Genomic DNA, 18,059 nt, shown 5'->3' with positions numbered 1-18,059 from the left:
GTTCCCGGGAAGTGTGAAGCCATCTGTGGGTGAGTGAATGTGTGTGTGACTGGTTTTTTTGAGTGCATATATGTATCCACAAACAACCGGTTATCCTTAGCAGGCCTTTCCTGTGAAGATTGCCGGTTTTTTGTGGAACAAGAATCCTTAGTTGAGGTCCCTACAGCCCTCACAAATGATCTTGTTTTGATTGTTTGTTCTGAGTGAATGTGCGTGTGATTTTGGGCTATTCCGGTTGAGAGGCTGGGGTTTGCTTCCAGGGGTGAATCTCTCCCCTTCCCACACGCCAAAACAGTGACATTTTTTACTTGCAAGTTGGACGAGCTGTGGGAGAATTTTAAACGGCCATTTTGAGTATCTTCCTTTTCTGTATCTTTGAGGCCATAGAGCTCAATCCCCCCCGTTTTGCATAAGGTCCTTGTGTTTCATGTAGGGTTAGATTCATTCTGCTGAGCAGAGCAGTGCCATCAGTGTTCATATTTAATGCATCTTCTGATGAGGATATGTCTTGCTTGGAACATGGTGAAACACATATTGCTAATATTTTATAAGGATTGCAATGGTGAAGGGAGGTGATAGCCAGACTGAAAAAAAATTGTGGAAAGCAATGTTTGAAATATGGTCATTGAAAAGTATATGTTAGGAGTTCCTCAGAATAGATATCAAATGCTCTTACCATGTGTTTTGTATCACGCTGTGACCTGGAAAGACATGGTCTCGTACAATAAAGTGACTGCTGTTGTAAATGTTAGCTAAAAATTAGAGGTATGTGTCCAGAAATGGGGATCATCCATCCCTGTGGGAGATCCATGCAAGCTGCTGGCAAGCGCATAGCCAGAAATTTGATTTGGTGGGGGCTTAGGTGGCATTTGTGCCATGATATTTTGTTGTCGATTTGCAAGAATCAGAAAACCATGAGCTACATTAAATCAGTCATTTGATTAACGCTAAATGTTTAGTTTATCATATGATATTGGTTACTACCAGAAAGTATGTATTGTTATCAATGCTTGCAAGTAATCGAGTAAAAGTAATTGGATTCCTTGTAACGAATACTTTATCAGTAATTTTTACATGTAATGATTACTTTTAATGAAATGTAATTTTTACTGGTAATGTGGAGGGGAACCCAGACGGCACAGAATCCTCCGTATCTAATTTGTATGCAGATAGTATCCATTGACTACCGCTCCGTCACTTTTCGTCAAATGATACTATCTGCATACGAATTAGATACGGAGGATTCTGTGCCGTCTGGGCAGTTACTTGTTCTCAATACTTGTACTCAATACAATACTCACACCGAATGTAGCTATGCCAAAAATGGAGGGTGAGAGGATCGGTCTGCTTGGGCTAGTAGCCTCCTCAGCTGATGTAGCATGGGTATTCACCACAAGGAAGAAAATTTTGGGATGGAGGGGCTGAAGCCTCCTGAGGGTCCCGCTTACCAATGTGCTTCTGGGGAGGAACTTGTGCAGAGGGTAATGGGTACAGGATATTTCCATTTTAATACAAAATTGATTACTTCGGAACCTCTAGAGGACAAATTTTGTATTTTATTAATAAAAACGATTTTTTGTGTAATATGTAATATGAAATGCATTCCGTTAGTGAAGATTATTCTTTTTCTTATTTCTGCCTTAACTGAAAGACGTAGAAGAGGCAGGGAGGAGAGGATTCAAGATATTCAAACCCTCCCACGGTTAGATTGTGTCACGATGGAAACTTACAACAAGAACATTGGCAGAAATTTGCTCCTGGGAGGGATTTTGTGGTATGCAGGTTGCCCTAAACTGGTTACTTTTTGCAATTCCCATGTATCGGACACCATAAATAAATACATAAATTTCATTTGCTTAGCAGTGAACTTGTGAAGTAGGTACATCATTGGTTTCTACCGAAACAGCCGTGGTTGTTGTAGCTTAAATAGGCGCGGTCTAAATAGGTGCTTGTTTCCTAAATCCACCTGATTTTTCAAAAATATTTATGCACTTAATGTTATCCCACTTAGAGAAAATTTCAGACCTGGCACCAGTCTAGGGATTTTTGATGTTGTGTTTTTGAAAATAAAGTAATTTTTATTTATTGAGACCATATTAATTTCTTTTTGGTGCCTCTTTCACAGGTTCAAGGGGGAGTTGTAACCCGGAAAATTGCCCTCATGTCTACGCCACTGCCCCTTCATAAGAGCGCCTCACTCCCTTGAATATTTATGGTATTGTAGGATATTTGGAGGAGGGGACCGAAAGTTGTGGTCATTTGCTCCATAAGCGATTGGAGAGAAAAGAGAACGCAGAGAAATCCATCATTGGCATTCGCCTCGGGGACCACGGCTTAACGTTTCAACCGACAGATGGTGTGCTGTTGTGAGCTGCATGAAGTGCCCTCTGCGAAGCACTCAAGCAGGGATCGGGCAGTCTGTGAAGAATCATCACCACCTCCGGGATTTGAACCCGGACCAGTAGTGTAGCGAGGGTGGGGAGTCTGGGTGCTCCAGACCTCTCATTCCCCCGAAATATAAAAGCACATTTACTTTGCATCATAAAAGAAAACTATATATAGAAAAGAGGTACATAGGGCCTTCGATTTTTCATTGCGAATATCTCAATAATTAGGAGACAGATCGAAGAATGGCAAAATGAGAGTTGTAATTTTATCTACTTTTAGTACTAGTTGTCTAATTTTATCCCAATCAGCAATAAAACTGGTGGTATAGTGAATCTCTCTCTATTCCTGGTACAACTCTCTATTAGCAATTTAATGTAGATTGCCATTAACATTAATTCATACCTTTCAGGTAACAGGAGGATGTTATAATAGAACCACACTGTAAAACCTAGTCCGACATAAAAGATAAAATAAGAGCACTATATTTTCGAACGCATATGTACTGGAATGCGTTATTCTTTCAAAAAATAAAGAACTAAGAATTTCCAGGCAAAACTCAGGAAGCTGAGTCTCACGCAAGGGTGCAGCTAGGAATTGAGGCTAGGGTGGGTTTCAGGCGCAACTAATGCAGGGGGGTCTGGGGGTATAGCATATCTACCAGGGTAAGCGGGAGGTGCGAGGGCCCTCCACCAGAAATTTTTAAGATAAATGGTTCTAAATGGTGAGTTTTACGGCCTTCTGAGGGATATTTTATTAATCCTCGCACTATTCTATAAGTAATATTAATCCAATTAAATAAAATAGATTAAACTTTAAAAAATTGTCTGAGCTCTGGGGGGGTGGGTTATCCCCCAAAACCCCCCTCGCTGCGCCACTGTCAACATGTACCCTAAAATATTTTAGTATCTTCGTACAAATCAACAGCCTGGTGTCTTATCATCTCCAGCCATGTATAGACATTCTAGGCGGTCTACATGTTAGTATGTAGATGCAAATTTTGTTTAAAGGGGGTATTGATCGAAAAGCTGAAAATATCTCATGCTCCTATTGAAGAGACAAAGTACTAGCCCACTTACAGTACACTCCCGATTATCCGGGCTAATGATGGGGAGAGACGGCACGAGTGACCGAAAAACACGGATAATACAAACTTTCACTTAAATGTCTTGTAATGTCCATAATTTACGTAAAACAAACAATCTATTATTATTTGTGCACTTATTCTATTATTTAAGAGTGCTTCCCGGACTAATTGAGAGCTTTCTTCGCCAGTTCGCGATCTTTTTAGTGGCGATAACATGGTTGTATGTATTCGTGTTATTAATGCTCCATGTAAGGCCTGGTTTAAAAAACCACCCATCCGTGGCTGTGTGATCACGGATACAGAAAAGTGGTTTGCACAAATGCTTCAAAACCACTGCTCGACGTCGGAAACTACTCTGTCAGGCACCACACCACGCAGTCGCGTCTCGCACAAGTTGGGTTGCAATTGCTGTGCGACGTGTATCCGTGAGCACAGAGCGCGGTCTCTCATTGCGAGGCTTGGAAAACAGGAACACGGAGCTCTCGTGAATGCAGCAAGCGCGTGACCGCTTCCGTTTTACGAAGGGAATTCTAACGGAAATAATAAAACCGGTGTATCCTGGCATTAATGCTGTAATTCCGATGATTTTGCTACCGATTTTTTTTATAAAGATCGCGGAAAAAATTGAGCGAGAGTGAAAAATCATGCACGGATAATACGCAACACGGATAAACCGCAGTCGGATAATCGGGAGTCTGCTGTATTTAGTAAGATTTCAGCTCTCTCACTGTGCACAAAGTGAAAACTGATCCTCATTAGATTTTTGCCGTAATTAGATGCTCCACACACTGTGCCCAGCGAGGGGCAAAGAGGGCAGCTGCCCCCCCTTGAAGCAAAAAGCTCATAAGTCTTTAAGCAAAATCACTACTGAATTGAAACGAAGGTATTCACCAAATTTTCTTTAAACCCACAAAAAATGATATGTATTAGTAAAAGATATATAACTAAAATAAAACTATTGTTTCAAGGAAATAATCTCATAAACTAATAAAGCGCTGTTACAATTTTCTTGAAATGTTAGTTTCATTCACCTTTTGCATGATAAAATGGCACAAGTTGGCTTGCCATTCTCTCGTTATGATCCTGGGTATGCCCTTGCCTCCACATAGGATAAACCATTCAGGGGCAGATTCAGAATCAAATTTGGGATGGAGGTCATGACCTGCGATTGGGGAGTATGGAAGAGAGAGACGAACTCCCATGTAAAATATTTTGCAGGGAGTGATACGCTCTACGATAAATAAAAACTCAAATTTCTCTCATGTTTGGGACTTGTGGCCATGCACTCTTATGTACACTACCTGCATTCCTTCACAAGGATACAAAAACTATTAAAATAATAAAAATATAAACTTTTTGATAAAATTTGGGCGGTCATATCTCCCCCTGAAACCATTGTCACAAGTACCTACTGCTAGAATAAGTGGAATGAATTTGAAATGCTTTACCTTTTGTTCCTCCTACGAAGAGAACGTTGAAACCAATATATGTAGCATGCAGCGGCGCAGCAAGGGGGGGTTTTGAGGGATAACCCTCCCCCCCCCCAGGGATCAGAGAAACTTTTAAGTTTAATCCATTTTGCATTATTGGATTAACATTATTTATAGAATAGTGTAAGGTTTAATAAAATATCCCTCAGAAAGCCATAAAACTCACAATTTTGAACCATTTATCTAAAAAGTTTTCTGGGTGAGGGTCCCCACGCTTATACTGACAGATATTAGAGAGCCCCCACTATTAGTTGCACCTATAACCACGCCTTACCTTAATTCCTAGCTGTGCCCCTGGTAGCATGCACATATTGGTATACATGTATTAATACCCTCCATATATGTACATGATTGCATTTGTTTGAAGTGGAGAGTGGTAATATGCAATCGGTCGCTAATGGATGTCCCGGGACATAAGGTGTTAAAACATCAGCGGGTGCATCATATATATTCTAGTGCAATATGCATTTCTCGTGTCACATACCTTGGTGGTGGCTTGCACGGTACCTCGTAAATGACGATGTATTTATTAAAGGTAATTTATAGTCCGTAGACAATCCGGTAATAACGACTGCACATTTACATTACTTAAAGCATATGAATAACATGTGGCATTAGTATCTCCAGGAAATTTTTTACTGCTCGCAGTTGAGTAAATGAGAACATATTAGGTTTATATCTTGAATTCCTAAATAAAAAATTGAACATTAGTGAAACTGTTCATATAAATTGCATGTCCTGGATTTCTATTAAGAAGGCTTCACTTTGCACCAGGCTTCCAGTATGCTACGTCCCTTTCCACCTTCAAGTAAGTTTGTAAATGGAAAAGGGTGGTGTCCACCATCTCAGGATATCGGCCCTTGACATCAAATCTCCAATTATTCCCGGGCACGTCCTCAGGGAAGTTCTTTTCGTCTGTGCGGAAATTCTTCAAGAAGTACGTTCCCTGAAAAGGAGTATATGTCGAGTAAAAAGGAGCATTCAATAATCATGTTAGCACATTTTTGCTATTTTTACCCCTTCCCCCAATTTCAGCAATTATAAACATTTGACGAATCGATCCCCATTTAACATGGGTGAGAATTTTTGATATTTTGCATTTAATACGTGCGAGCGTAAAACCAAACTAATGCTTTACTTGACTCCTATTCCTTTTTTCACTGAAGAGCCCTGATAAAAATGAATTCCTCCACGGTGGTTAAATGAAGGGTAAAGGAAGGGTAGTACCCTCCATGACTGGTAGTTACCACCCATCTACCCTTCCTCTACACACAAGGGTAAGAGAAGGGTAGGACTATTCTTCATCTACCCTTCCTTGGAACTCCATTAAGGATAAGGGAAGGGTAGGACTATCCTTCATCTACCCTTCCTTGGAACTCCATTGAGTATAAGGGAAGGGCAGGACTATCATTCATCTACCATTCCTTGGAACTCCTTCCCTTACCATCTGTCCAACATCCTTTAAGGGTAAGGGAAGGGCAGGACTATTCTTCGTCTACCCTTCCTTGGAACTCCTTTCTTTATCATTCATCTACCCTTCCTCTACACTCCATTAAGGGTAAGGGAAGGGTAGAACTATCCTTCATCTACCATTCCTTGGAACTCCTTCCCTTACCATCTGTTCAACATCCTTTAAGGCTAAGGGAAGGGAAGGACTATTCTTCGTCAACTCTTCCTTGGATCTCCCTCCTTTATCATCCGTCTAACGTTCCTCTACACTCGATAGGTAAGGAAGGGTAGGGTAGAACTATCCTTCGTCTACCCTTCCATAGTACTCCTTCCCTTACCATCCCTCTAACCTCCTACATATAAGGGTAAGGGAAGGGTAGGCTGGCCTTCCTGTGTTATGAGATCAATGCCATCAACACTGCAATACCCCTCCTACCCTCAGCAAAAGTAACCAAACTTGTTATCTCCCAGGAATGCTCACGCATCAGGTGAAGTTCGCCTTGCCATTACATATTTCCATGCTGCCTTTTCACTTTATGATAATAAATGCTAATTTTTAAGGAAAGCTGGCTGTGATAATATATACATATATGTTCAAATTTATCCATCAAAACAGTGAGTAAAGGCTTCATCCAACATGTATTTAAATTTTAATGCTTTAATTGTCTCTCCCCAGCCTCTTTAGAAAGAAATTTTGCCCTTCATTTCTCTTTCATAAAATTCTTCACAAATTCATTAAAAATAGCTTTTAAAATCACAGAAACTTTTTACAGAATGCAATTGAATTGTATGAAGTTATTGAAAAAATTGATTCAGTCCAGACTTCTATGTAACTCCTTTTAGAGGAAGACGAGAAAGCAACAATAGCTGAATATGTTAAAACCGTTTCAGCAAGATGCCCCAGGAAACAGAAGAATCCTCACAGGTCTTGAAAGATATTGCTACAAAAAAGGAGTCTTTTGCAGAAACTCTCTACATTTTCAACGATAAGAATTATTATATCTCTTGGAAAAATTGTATAAATGAATTGCTTACCTTCACGATAGGACATTCCATTTTGAAGTTAGTTGTCTCCGTGTCATGGGGGTTCATTATCACAGGTCCAAATTTCTCCAATATTGCACACAATGGTTCCTCTTTCACTTGTATTCCGCTCAACATGTACTGAGTTCCTATTTTCTCATAGCCTTCGACCGAAACCTATGGAAAATATATCCAATTATAAAAATTAAAAAGTTTCCATTTTATGCAGAGAGTCCAATATCTCATTTTGATGTATACATTAGAGTAATTTCGTGCGATGTAAATCCAACCAGCCCACATTCAAAGCAGGTTTTCATGGAATTTGAACAATCTCTTCATCAAAATGGTAACAGAAACCAGTTAATTATATATAGCCAGTGTCATACAAACTAAATTACAGCAGTTCCCTTGCAGGCATGCCGAAAATAATCAGTAAAGGCAGACTCTACGTTCCCTCTATTTTTACAATTATTCATCACTAAAAGTGTCACCTACTCCCAGTGAGAAATGGGTGGTGGAATCCACGTGGAACCCACGTGGAGAATTAACGTGGATACCACGTGTTTTTGGTCGTGGAATAAACGTGGAACCCACGTGGAAATTTGGTGGAAAAATTAAAACAGCAGTTGGTGCTGTCCTAAAACCATTAAAACCTCAACCACTCTATATCTAAACCTTCTAAATATGTGTCTACGATTTTTCATGTGCTCTCATGGCTGCCTTTCCACGAATTATATAAAAATAGAATGTGCGATACATTTTCACATAACTAGCGTGGTTTCAGGATGATAAATGACGCAATGTCACCAGAGAGTTAAGTTCCACAAATTAGAAATTCTGTTTACCATTTTATGCTAATCACCACAAATCTACTTGAAATCAACGTGGATTCCACGTGGGTCCAACCACTCAATATCCACCACCACCAAATATCCACCACTCAACGTGGATTCCACCACCCATTTCTCACTGGGCTCGGAGTGAAATCAAGCAATAAAATGTGAAGGTTACATTTTTTGAAGTACAATACTAATTACATGCATATAGAGGTGTACGGGAGGAAAAACAAAGGTTGGGAACCACTGAACTAAAATATATCCTCATTTAGGGGCAGTGGCGGATACAGATGGGGGGCGCAGGGGGCGCGCGCCCCCCCCTTGCGGGTCCGCCTGTATTGCCGAACATTGCAAAACCACAATAGTAACTTTTTTATATCATAAGATGGCATTGTATTTTACCTGTTTATAATCACTTTAAATAAAATTTTCATTTACTTTGCCTGTGACTTGATCATCTCTTATTGCAATAAAAGTAAAGACAACTCAAGATATGTTGCGCCCCCCCCCCCCTTGAGTTTTTTCTGTATCCGCCACTGTTTAGGGGGAGCTGAGCCACCTGGATGAAAAGATATGCCCGCTAGTAAGAGGGGAAATTTTTTTATGATAATAATAATACATTTACAGTGAGTCCTCGTTTAACGTCACCTACCGTTCCTGAAAAATGTGACGATAAACGAAATGACGTTAATCGAAGCATAAAATCCCATAAAAACAATGTAAAAATTGAATATCGGTTCCTAGACCTCACAATTCCTATGCGAAAAAATTTTAGCGTATCATATCTGGGGCATTTTTTACGATGGGAATGCCAAACTATGGCATAAATACGAGTTCCTGTCTTCATCGACGACAATAGCAGCAGTGACATAAATCCTTCTCCATTTTTGTATCTTCCCGCATTTGCTTTTCGGCTTCGCTATAGTGCATCCAATGAATGCTACCAGACGCTACAGACCGGGGATCCGGTGCTCCGGTCCAAAGGCCCTACCCTCGCTACGAGAATTTCTTTTCGGACCGGTCAGGAGCGAAATCAAAATGGCGCAAATGAGCGAGGGCGGGCAAACTGGGATTATGAAATCGAAGAGATGGTTTTAATTGCGAATTGAGGCGGGCGGGCGTCGCCTGGGCATCGTCATCGCAGAAACATCGTCGCAGTAACAGGAACCAAAATTATTGTGAACATTGTTTTCTTGGACATTGTCGTGGAAATGTCTCTGATGCTAAAATTTGCCAAAACCGTAATCGCAATTAACAATATACACACCGTTTTACACTTTGAAGAGACTGACCGGATTACCGCCCACGAAACAAACAACCTGTAACGCCTGCCACTTCGCCTTTTTTCTCGCGCGAAATTTAAAATACGTGACGTTATCGCGAAGCGAAGGGGCGATAAACGAATCACTGTCGTAAAATTTTCGTGACGTTATCGCGAAATGACGTTAAACGGGGTGACGTAGAACGAGGACTCACTGTATTTCACGAACTTAAGCCCTTTTACCACATTACGAATGATATTTATTGTAAAATTATCCATTGTGCAACTATAGACATGGTTAACATAGAATACGTTTTAGAGAATACACACAAGAACAATAATACAAATAGGTGTAATTATTTGAAACATAGCTAGTCAAATATCTGGGTGGAAAATTAAACAGGATTTATTATTTAAATAGTTAAAAGTGAAATATTTACTAATTAATGATAACATGCACTGAAATTTGTATTGTGAAGATATAAAACATAGTAAATCATGTTAGGCACAACAAAAGGTTCGAACGTTTACAGAATTCAGTAAGAAATTTTTGTCACTTGTAAAATATCAACACTTGCGAATGCGTTATTAAAATCTCCAGCAATCCTGTACATGGGCAAATAGTAAAGGTATTTGCAGCAACTGCATGGTAGATAGCAAATGAACGTATTTTACTGCTAATTTGGGAGCAAAGGAAAGTTGCCAGAAAAAATATATTGAAAAGAATTGAGTATGAATACAATAATGAGCGTTTATTGTCGAGGACCCACAAGATCCTAAAGACTTCTCAGAAATGAAAATTTAGCTAAATTTTACAATCAGGAAACAATTGGAATTGATACGCACCGAAGAACTACAACTGATATATCAGGGGGGTGCAGTGGCATAACTAGGAATATGCTTTGGGGAATGGGATGGCCTGGGGAGGGGAGAGTGGGAAGGGTCAGTGGCAAATATTAGAAAAATACACTACTTTGGCACTAAAGGTATCACTTTAAGCAGATGGTGTGATTAAATGCACAAAACTAAAAAATAGCTTAAAATATTTTTTAAAAAATTTTTCTGAGGCTTTTAGTGGGGATCTATCCCCTCATCCCCCCATAGTTACGCTACTGAGGGGGTGAGAAGCCAAGGGTTACTAGTGATTTTTTTCTAAACAGAGTTAGGTGTAGAAATTGACAGAATAAATACACAAAACCTTGGTTGCCAAGGGATGCAAGTGAGTCTCTGTTCTGTGCTGACATTGAGTGGAAAATTTAATGCACCACTAAATATCTAGATAATCTCATTTATTTTCTTTACCTGATTTCTGTTCCTAACTCTGTTTGGAAAGAATATATCGCTTGTACCCCTTGGCTTCTTATCCCCTCATATACATGCAACAGAGAATAAACAGTACCTTCCATATCGATACTGTCACTGCACAAATGCTCAACAATCACCCACCGAATCAAATCCACTCATCTAGCAGCCCAAGTAGTAGGTACTAGATGAGCCAATTTGATTCAGTGGGCATTAGTTGAGCGCTTGTGCAATGGAGGTATCAATATACGTAGCAACAATAACTTCCACTCAATCCACAGCTAGGCATGAAACAGTGTTGATTTGGAGCAGAATGGAATTTGAGAACAATAATGGGGAAAGTTCACGAAATATGTAAGAAAAACTGACTTATCCGTGATATATAGTAGTACACTCTGGAGATAACATGTCTGTTTTCCATTTGCAGGGATTGCACATTTACACTTTCATTGCTCATTTACACATTTAAACAGATAATGCATAATATTGATAACACAGAATAAAAAAATCTACATATAGGATACCTTCTGCTTGTTATTATTATTATTATTACATATCTTTAGGTTAAAAGTGGCACCTGCTGACAAGCCTTGTATAGCTTAGCGGGACCCTATCATTTTTACCATGCATGTTAATCCGAATTTTGCATATATATACTTTTTTCCTGCGAAATATAATATTTATGATAATATAAAAAATAATAATGATAAAATATTATTATTATCTACATATTGCTGCAAGTAGGCTATTGCTTGGTGGCAGCAGTTTTATACACATGAACTATGAATCTACCAATGTAATAACAAAGTAAGAAACAGAAAGGACACCGTTAGCAAAAAATACTACATTAATTCTAATATCATACAACTAGCAATTGAACATTGACCCAAATAACCCAAACACCAAACACTCCATAAAATACATTAATTCTAATATCATACAAATAACTAATGATCATTGAACCAATTACTCTAATTTCAAACACTCCCTAATAAACCACTTTGTAATTAACCAATAAATGATGAGCACTTATTCCTAAAACTTTTTATCATTTTCCGGGAAAATCTTAAAAATAACTTCAGGTAGGTCGTTCCACACCTTTATTCCTCGATGTAGGAAGGATTTTGTCAAAATGTCTGTTTTCTTTTTTTACCTTAATTTTGAATTTATGATTGTTCCTTCCAATGTAGCAGGGTGATTCCAGCTTTAGACCGATTTCTTTCCACCCCCATTCTTTAGTAAAGGCTTTGTAAACCCTGCGCATAACCTATTTTGGTCTTTCTCACTTTTAGAGGTTTTCATCCTAAACACCCTAGCATAGCTGAACAATGTTTAGGAATACTTTTCGTTTTTTTTAAATAATTATTTGTATAATGTTATTTTGAAAATGGCCACAGTTATTTTAAAACGAGTCTTACCAAAAGGTCCTCTCGTGGATCCGTGAAGATTTTAAATTCTCCAGAGAGGACGGTCGTGCTACGGTTGAATTTTTCCATTCTTATTTCAGAGAAATCCGCAAAATTTTCATCGTAGCTGACAACCAAAAACTTCTCGAAAAGGATCTTATAGTTTCTCTGAAATAAAAATTACTAAAATGAGTGATGCTAATGCTTATAAGAAGTACTGAAAGTGAGTATGATAATTAGAGCAGAAAAATGCAAGTTACATGCTATGTATGAACAAGGACGTATCCAGGATTTTTTCTGAAGGGGGATCGGGGGGGTGGGGGAGGGGGGAGGACAAGGGTTTGACTGATCTTCTCATATTTGAGGATAAAAATAAAATGCAGCATTTACTGTAGAAAATATTCTCTTTATTAACATATGAAAGATAGTAATAAATTAAATTCAATTAAATTATTGAGGCTCCTTAATACAAAAAATAAAACGAAAGTAATTATAACCGTATTAAAAATCTTGTCTATTTTTTAAGCGTATAGGGGGGACGTGCCCCCGTGCCCCCCCCCCCCCCCAAAACCGCCTATGCGTGTGAATAACTACATTTCGTAAGCTTTAACTAATTATGTCTTAAATTGATGAAATAGCATTTTTCCGGCATATAACTGTATCAAATCCGGCAGAATGAGTTTATTACAAGACATTTATCTCCCGATTCGGCAGATAGTTCCTTTGAAAATGTACCTCAATTAAATATTTCTTGTAAAATTGCGGAGTAGATTTTTGAAGCCATTAATTTAGTACTCTACCAATACGGTAGTTTCCTATTAATTTTTATTGCCTAAATCGATAGATTATTACTCCTGGAGTGCGTTTTTGACGCTTTTAAATTTTTAAATGACGATATCTATTTTTCGCTATTAAATGAAATGCGAAATTTTTCAAGCGCGCGAAAACGCGACGGAATGCTGGGAAACCCCGTGTGACGTCATTCCGGTTCCCGCTGTCGCCGTGTGAGGTGACCTTGGGGCGAGGGTATGTGCTTCGCTGCGATGCAGGCTGCTAGCAGGTAGCAGAGTACCCTGCTAGCAGGTAGCGCTTGGCTTAAATAAGGATTATTCGATTCAATATATATTATGCAATTCACCGCTTTACACGACGCCACTTTGACTGCGCCTTCGTACACACGTCAGATTGTGCACGTACTTGCCCCGTGTAAAACGGCCTGAATCGCGAATGGCAGAGCACGATAAACTTGTATTGTCTTTATTTGCATGCTAACAAGATTGCGTGAAAGTCATTCAACAATTCCATCGGGCAGTCCACAATTTCATTGAGTATTGGATCGGAAAGACAGCGTTTAGAAAAATGACACACATGGGCAGGAAATAAGGTGGCTGAAAGAGTGTATCAGAGACAATTAGACGAAATCGAGGAGATGCAAAGAGTGTACTGATCGCAAATTGTAACTGAATTTGAAACAATTTTTCTGCATTTTCATAATTCATATACCTAAACAGTTTCAGTACAGTTCTTTATCATTAGATAAACTTTTAAAAAGGAAACAAGTTCCAATAATTAATTTTTAACATTAATATTAACTTGAAAAATATTATAAATAATTTTTGACATTTTCTTCATGCGTGGCTATGATGAAAATTAAATATTTTCATCAGCAAAAAGTATCATTTTGTAATTTTATCAACATGGCGTCTAATCTAAATTTTGTATGGAACCTCACGGAATTGTCGACAGCTTAAAGGTAGAGTGCAAAAATGTTTAATGATTTTGACCTTTTTTATAACATTGATGTGAGCTAAATATTTCACAGTAAATGTGATCTATTCTGGCGTACGAACTTTCTTTAAGGGCAAGTGTCGGCTCAATATGCTCTCGTCATTGACTTACTTCTGCTTCTACGACGATTAGTAATGCGGAACATGCGATGTAAGCTATTATCGGGCCCGCTTTTATCCATGAACTCCCTCTGGACCTCATCCAAGGACCCTGTGAAGAGGCTTTGGATGACATATCTGCACTCTGATAAATTTTTTTAATCAGCGGATTTAGAAGCTCAATACGCGACTCTTCCTCTTGATGGCCTGAAATGGAATGCGGAAATATTAAGTCTGATGTACTTTCGAATCATTAATTTAAAATTCACATTACAAAGCATTAATGCAATCATTCGTTTCGTACGATTACGAAATATATATGCGAAATACAATTACGAAATCAAAGAAAATGAAATAATGTCAAAAAGATAATGTAAAATTGATAATCGATGTTTTAAACAAGATATCAGTGTGAAGGAAAATGAAATGGGAAATAATGATGTGGAGTAAAAGACCATGTTTTAATAGCGAATTAAGTGCGAAAAAAGAGAAATACAAATTTAAGACACGAAAATTATCATTTATGTCATAAACGCGATTTCAGTGCGAATAAATAAAAATGAAATATGATGTTTAAAGTAGCAATAAATGATATAATTTCCATAAACGATTGAATATAATAAACATAATAAACGATTTAACATCCATTGCGAAGAAAGAAAAACACAAAATGATGATGTGGAAGTGAATATCTACGTGATAAACGTGATATCAGTACGAAAAAAGAAAAATTCATAATTATGTTTTAGAATTGAAAATCCATTTTATAAAAGCAATTCCGTTGCGAAGAAATAAAAATTCGTATCGTACGTATCACCTAATTACGGGAGAGTTATAAGAATGAAAAACCATTTTTTTTTACCAACACCAATGGAAGCAAAAATTTGCTGAGACGTAATTCACCAGCGTTACAGTGTAGCTAAACTAATCGTGAATAAATGAACCTTAGAGGTATGTAAAGTTTTTAATTTACCATAAAAAATTTCAATGATAACGACACGTAAATATTGAAAATAAAATTGCGCAGCAAATCAGTGCGATCGGCAGATCGATATCAGTACATATATTTATTGTTATGTATCTTCATCAGTGGTGAAAAAGTAGAATTACTCATGAGGAACCAGGGTTTGACTTATTTAAAAAAATATCTTTGACTTAATGCAAAGGATGTGAATATGCTGTGGAGAATAGAATATGTGAGTATGCTGTTACAGATTTTTTTATTTTCAAATGTGCGCAGCCTGTTCGCGCACCTCCTGTAGATGCGGTGAAGGCCTGTTCGCCTGCTCTATCTCTAGCTCTCTCTCTCTCCTGAACCGTAGAGCTGAAAAGAACACTTCTCTCCCTAACTTTACTTTGTTCACAGCGACGTCTCGTCCGCCTTACTTTACTATTTGCAGTATTAAATCTGTCTTAAAAGGAGCTAACGTGCCTTAATTTTTTTAATACGCAACATATGCTATATGAATCAGATCAATTGTTTAACATTAATGCCTCGCAAGCGCTCTAAACGCAGTAACAATTAATTTTATATTACAGTAGAAATCATATCATTTCTCAATTAATGGTTCTTTGTGCAAAAATCATCACCGTTTTTACGTGCGGACAGCAAGGATTTTCGAGGAACGCGGAACAGTCAGCCGACAGTCAGAGAAGAGGGGCGCAGCCAGTGGTCCGACTAACCTGAATATGTGAAATTTCGTCGCTTGAGACTTATTCTGGGATGAGCTCTACCTTCACCCATCCAAACTAACCCTATGGTTAAATTTCTGAGTTAATAAGTCACATCAAACACCACCCTTGTTTACGACGATGCAGCCCGGGATACAAAATACAACGATGGAGTTGAAGACTCCAAAAGCGCGATGTCGCGACCGACCGGTTAAAAGTAATGTGACCGACCGGTCGGTCACATTACTTTTAACCATTAAGAGTGCTATGTCCTTATTGCACAAAAATTGAAGCTAACGAGAATTATAGATATTATGCAATAGTAGTTTGGAAAGTATTCATAATTTTAGAAACGCAGCTGTCTCTTAGACCGCATGTCACCGGTTTAGGGTTAAAATTCAACGTTCTCAATATGCATTTCTGTATATTTGCTAGGTACTGAATTCGATTAGCGGTCTGTGGGACCTCACGTCACTAAATTGGAAAAATCAATGATCGTAATGCTGGTGGAAATGATTTAAAAAGTTGTTAAGAACAATTCGTGGTGATTTATCAAGTATAAGAATTATTAATAACTTGTATGGAAGCATTTTTAGTTGCAAAACGTGGATAATTAAGTACTTAATTTTTCTAAAATTCATTTTGCAAGGATATATTTGTTATTTAATTTTTATGGTTTTTATATATGTTATTAACAATTACAATAAAACAGTGGTAAATTTCTCGTTCCTTTAGCAGGCAATATGATGTACTTTGTAATTTGGAACCAATGGAACCCCAACATTTCGCGCGCCCACGTCTGGAGTACAACACTCATCTTTTGGCACAAGATCTCCCTTTAACTATTTGGGGACAGAACATCTATGCATCAAGTTTTGCTGCAAGAAGAAATGAAAAGGGCCTGGGGAACACCGAAAGTAAAACGTCGAAATGCAAGAGCAGTTACGTCTACATTTGTCCGAAGCGTATTTATGGCTATTTCTGTCGGATATTATTTTAAAGCAACCGGAAAACCCTAGTGCGCAGTTTTTCAGGTAGTGCGAAAATCTGCGGTAAAATACAACTGACAGTGGAGGAGGGAGCACGGATGACAACAGAAGTGATGTAGTTAAATGGCGAGGCTCAACACATGATAGTCATCAGAGGTTAATTGCTCAATTTTCTCTTGAAATTTAACACAAATAAGGAAGATAGTTATGCCTCTCGAGGGATATAAGGCTATTGTCTAGGACTTTTACGTGGAATAACGTGAGATCGATTTCAGAGGACTCCTAAAATCGATTTTACGTTCAACTCGCGTTTTGAAGTGTGATTGAAGGATTGTTAACTGTTGCTTAACCAGGAATGTCGTTCGAGAGGGGGGTCCTTAACTAGGAGTGAGCATTTTTGAAAAACAAAGCACTAGGTAGAGGGTTTAAAACTAATTTTAGCACTTTTCATCGTCGAAAAAACTTCATTTGTTAAAGAAATATTTTTTAAATTCATGATTTTTTCAATATTTTCTTTTCTTTTATGATGGAAAATAATTGTTTCTTTATATTTCGGGGGGGACCGAACCCCCCATGGCTATGCCATTAATTGTTTTGATTGTTCTGGTTCATAATAACCCTATCAATTTTTTTTACCAGTTCCCAATTAAAATCAGATCTGCAATTGGTTAGTTCAGATCTGGATCACGTATGGGACTGAAGTTTCCGATCTGGAACACGCATGGAACAAAATTTTCATATCTGGAACGTACATCTTGACTTTCTGATATGGAACTTTTGAGCTAAAGATTAAACTGATATTATATTCCAAACCATTTAGCGATTGCTTACAGGGAAAAATTGTCTATATTGTACAATTTACGATCTGAAATCTATTTCAAATAGGGAATTCACGTTGTGCCAAGTTGAGTTGTTGTGTTAACTTACCTACTGCTTTGGAGTATGCTGTTACCTCGGCCACGGCCTTAGGGTGCATCGCGAGGCTAATCGACTCGCCAGATATAAATGTGCGGAATGGCGGAAGTATTCGATGCTCGGCTGCACAAACGATTACCTCTGCCGTGTTGGTCACATGTAATTGTCGTGTTCATTCAGGAGCAAGGTTGGAGAGAATGGGTAGGATATAAAGGACAGTTGCATTCGCCGACTAGAATGGCACAGTTTTAACAGTGTCATTTACGAAGGCCTCTATTCTCATGGGAAAATATGTCAATGAGAACAAAGGAAGAGATTAAAATGATCGCATTCTGAGGAAATGATGGGATGGAAGTAAT

The 18,059-nt window shown here is 38.2% G+C and overlaps 1 protein-coding gene across 2 annotated transcripts; it reads right to left on the bottom strand.

The window, feature by feature from the left end:
• Window positions 1–5,576: 5,576 nt before the first annotated feature.
• On the bottom strand, window positions 5,577–17,814 carry LOC124155023. 2 transcript variants are annotated; one of them, XM_046528767.1, is made up of 5 exons: window positions 17,713–17,813; window positions 14,139–14,332; window positions 12,252–12,407; window positions 7,447–7,611; window positions 5,577–5,908 (listed from the first exon to the last, which is right to left on the bottom strand). In XM_046528767.1, the coding sequence occupies exons 1-5, from the start codon at window positions 17,759–17,761 to the stop codon at window positions 5,723–5,725; spliced, it is 750 nt and encodes a 249-aa protein (XP_046384723.1). In that variant the 5' UTR covers window positions 17,762–17,813; the 3' UTR covers window positions 5,577–5,722. The 2 variants fall into 2 exon arrangements, with proteins under 2 accessions (XP_046384723.1, XP_046384724.1); XM_046528768.1 differs by lacking the exon at window positions 12,252–12,407 and having other exon boundaries at window positions 17,713–17,814.
• Window positions 17,815–18,059: the final 245 nt, after the last annotated feature.

Source organism: Ischnura elegans, chromosome 3 (genome assembly GCF_921293095.1).
Source record: "Ischnura elegans chromosome 3, ioIscEleg1.1, whole genome shotgun sequence".
Taxonomy (NCBI): Eukaryota; Metazoa; Arthropoda; class Insecta; order Odonata; family Coenagrionidae; genus Ischnura; species Ischnura elegans.
Note: the sequence above shows the minus strand (reverse complement) of the source record. Positions and strands in the feature narration are given on the sequence as shown.

Excerpts from the sequence above, each read along its gene's own strand:
- LOC124155023 (XM_046528767.1), bottom strand. The coding sequence starts at position 17,761 with ATGCACCCTAAGGCCGTGGCCGAGGTAACAGCATACTCCAAAGCAGTA. Across the intron at positions 12,408-14,138 it reads TAATCGTCGTAGAAGCAGAA|AGAAACTATAAGATCCTTTT; the intron begins GTAAGTCAATGA and ends TTTTTATTTCAG. Across the intron at positions 7,612-12,251 it reads ATCCACGAGAGGACCTTTTG|GTTTCGGTCGAAGGCTATGA; the intron begins GTAAGACTCGTT and ends TATTTTCCATAG.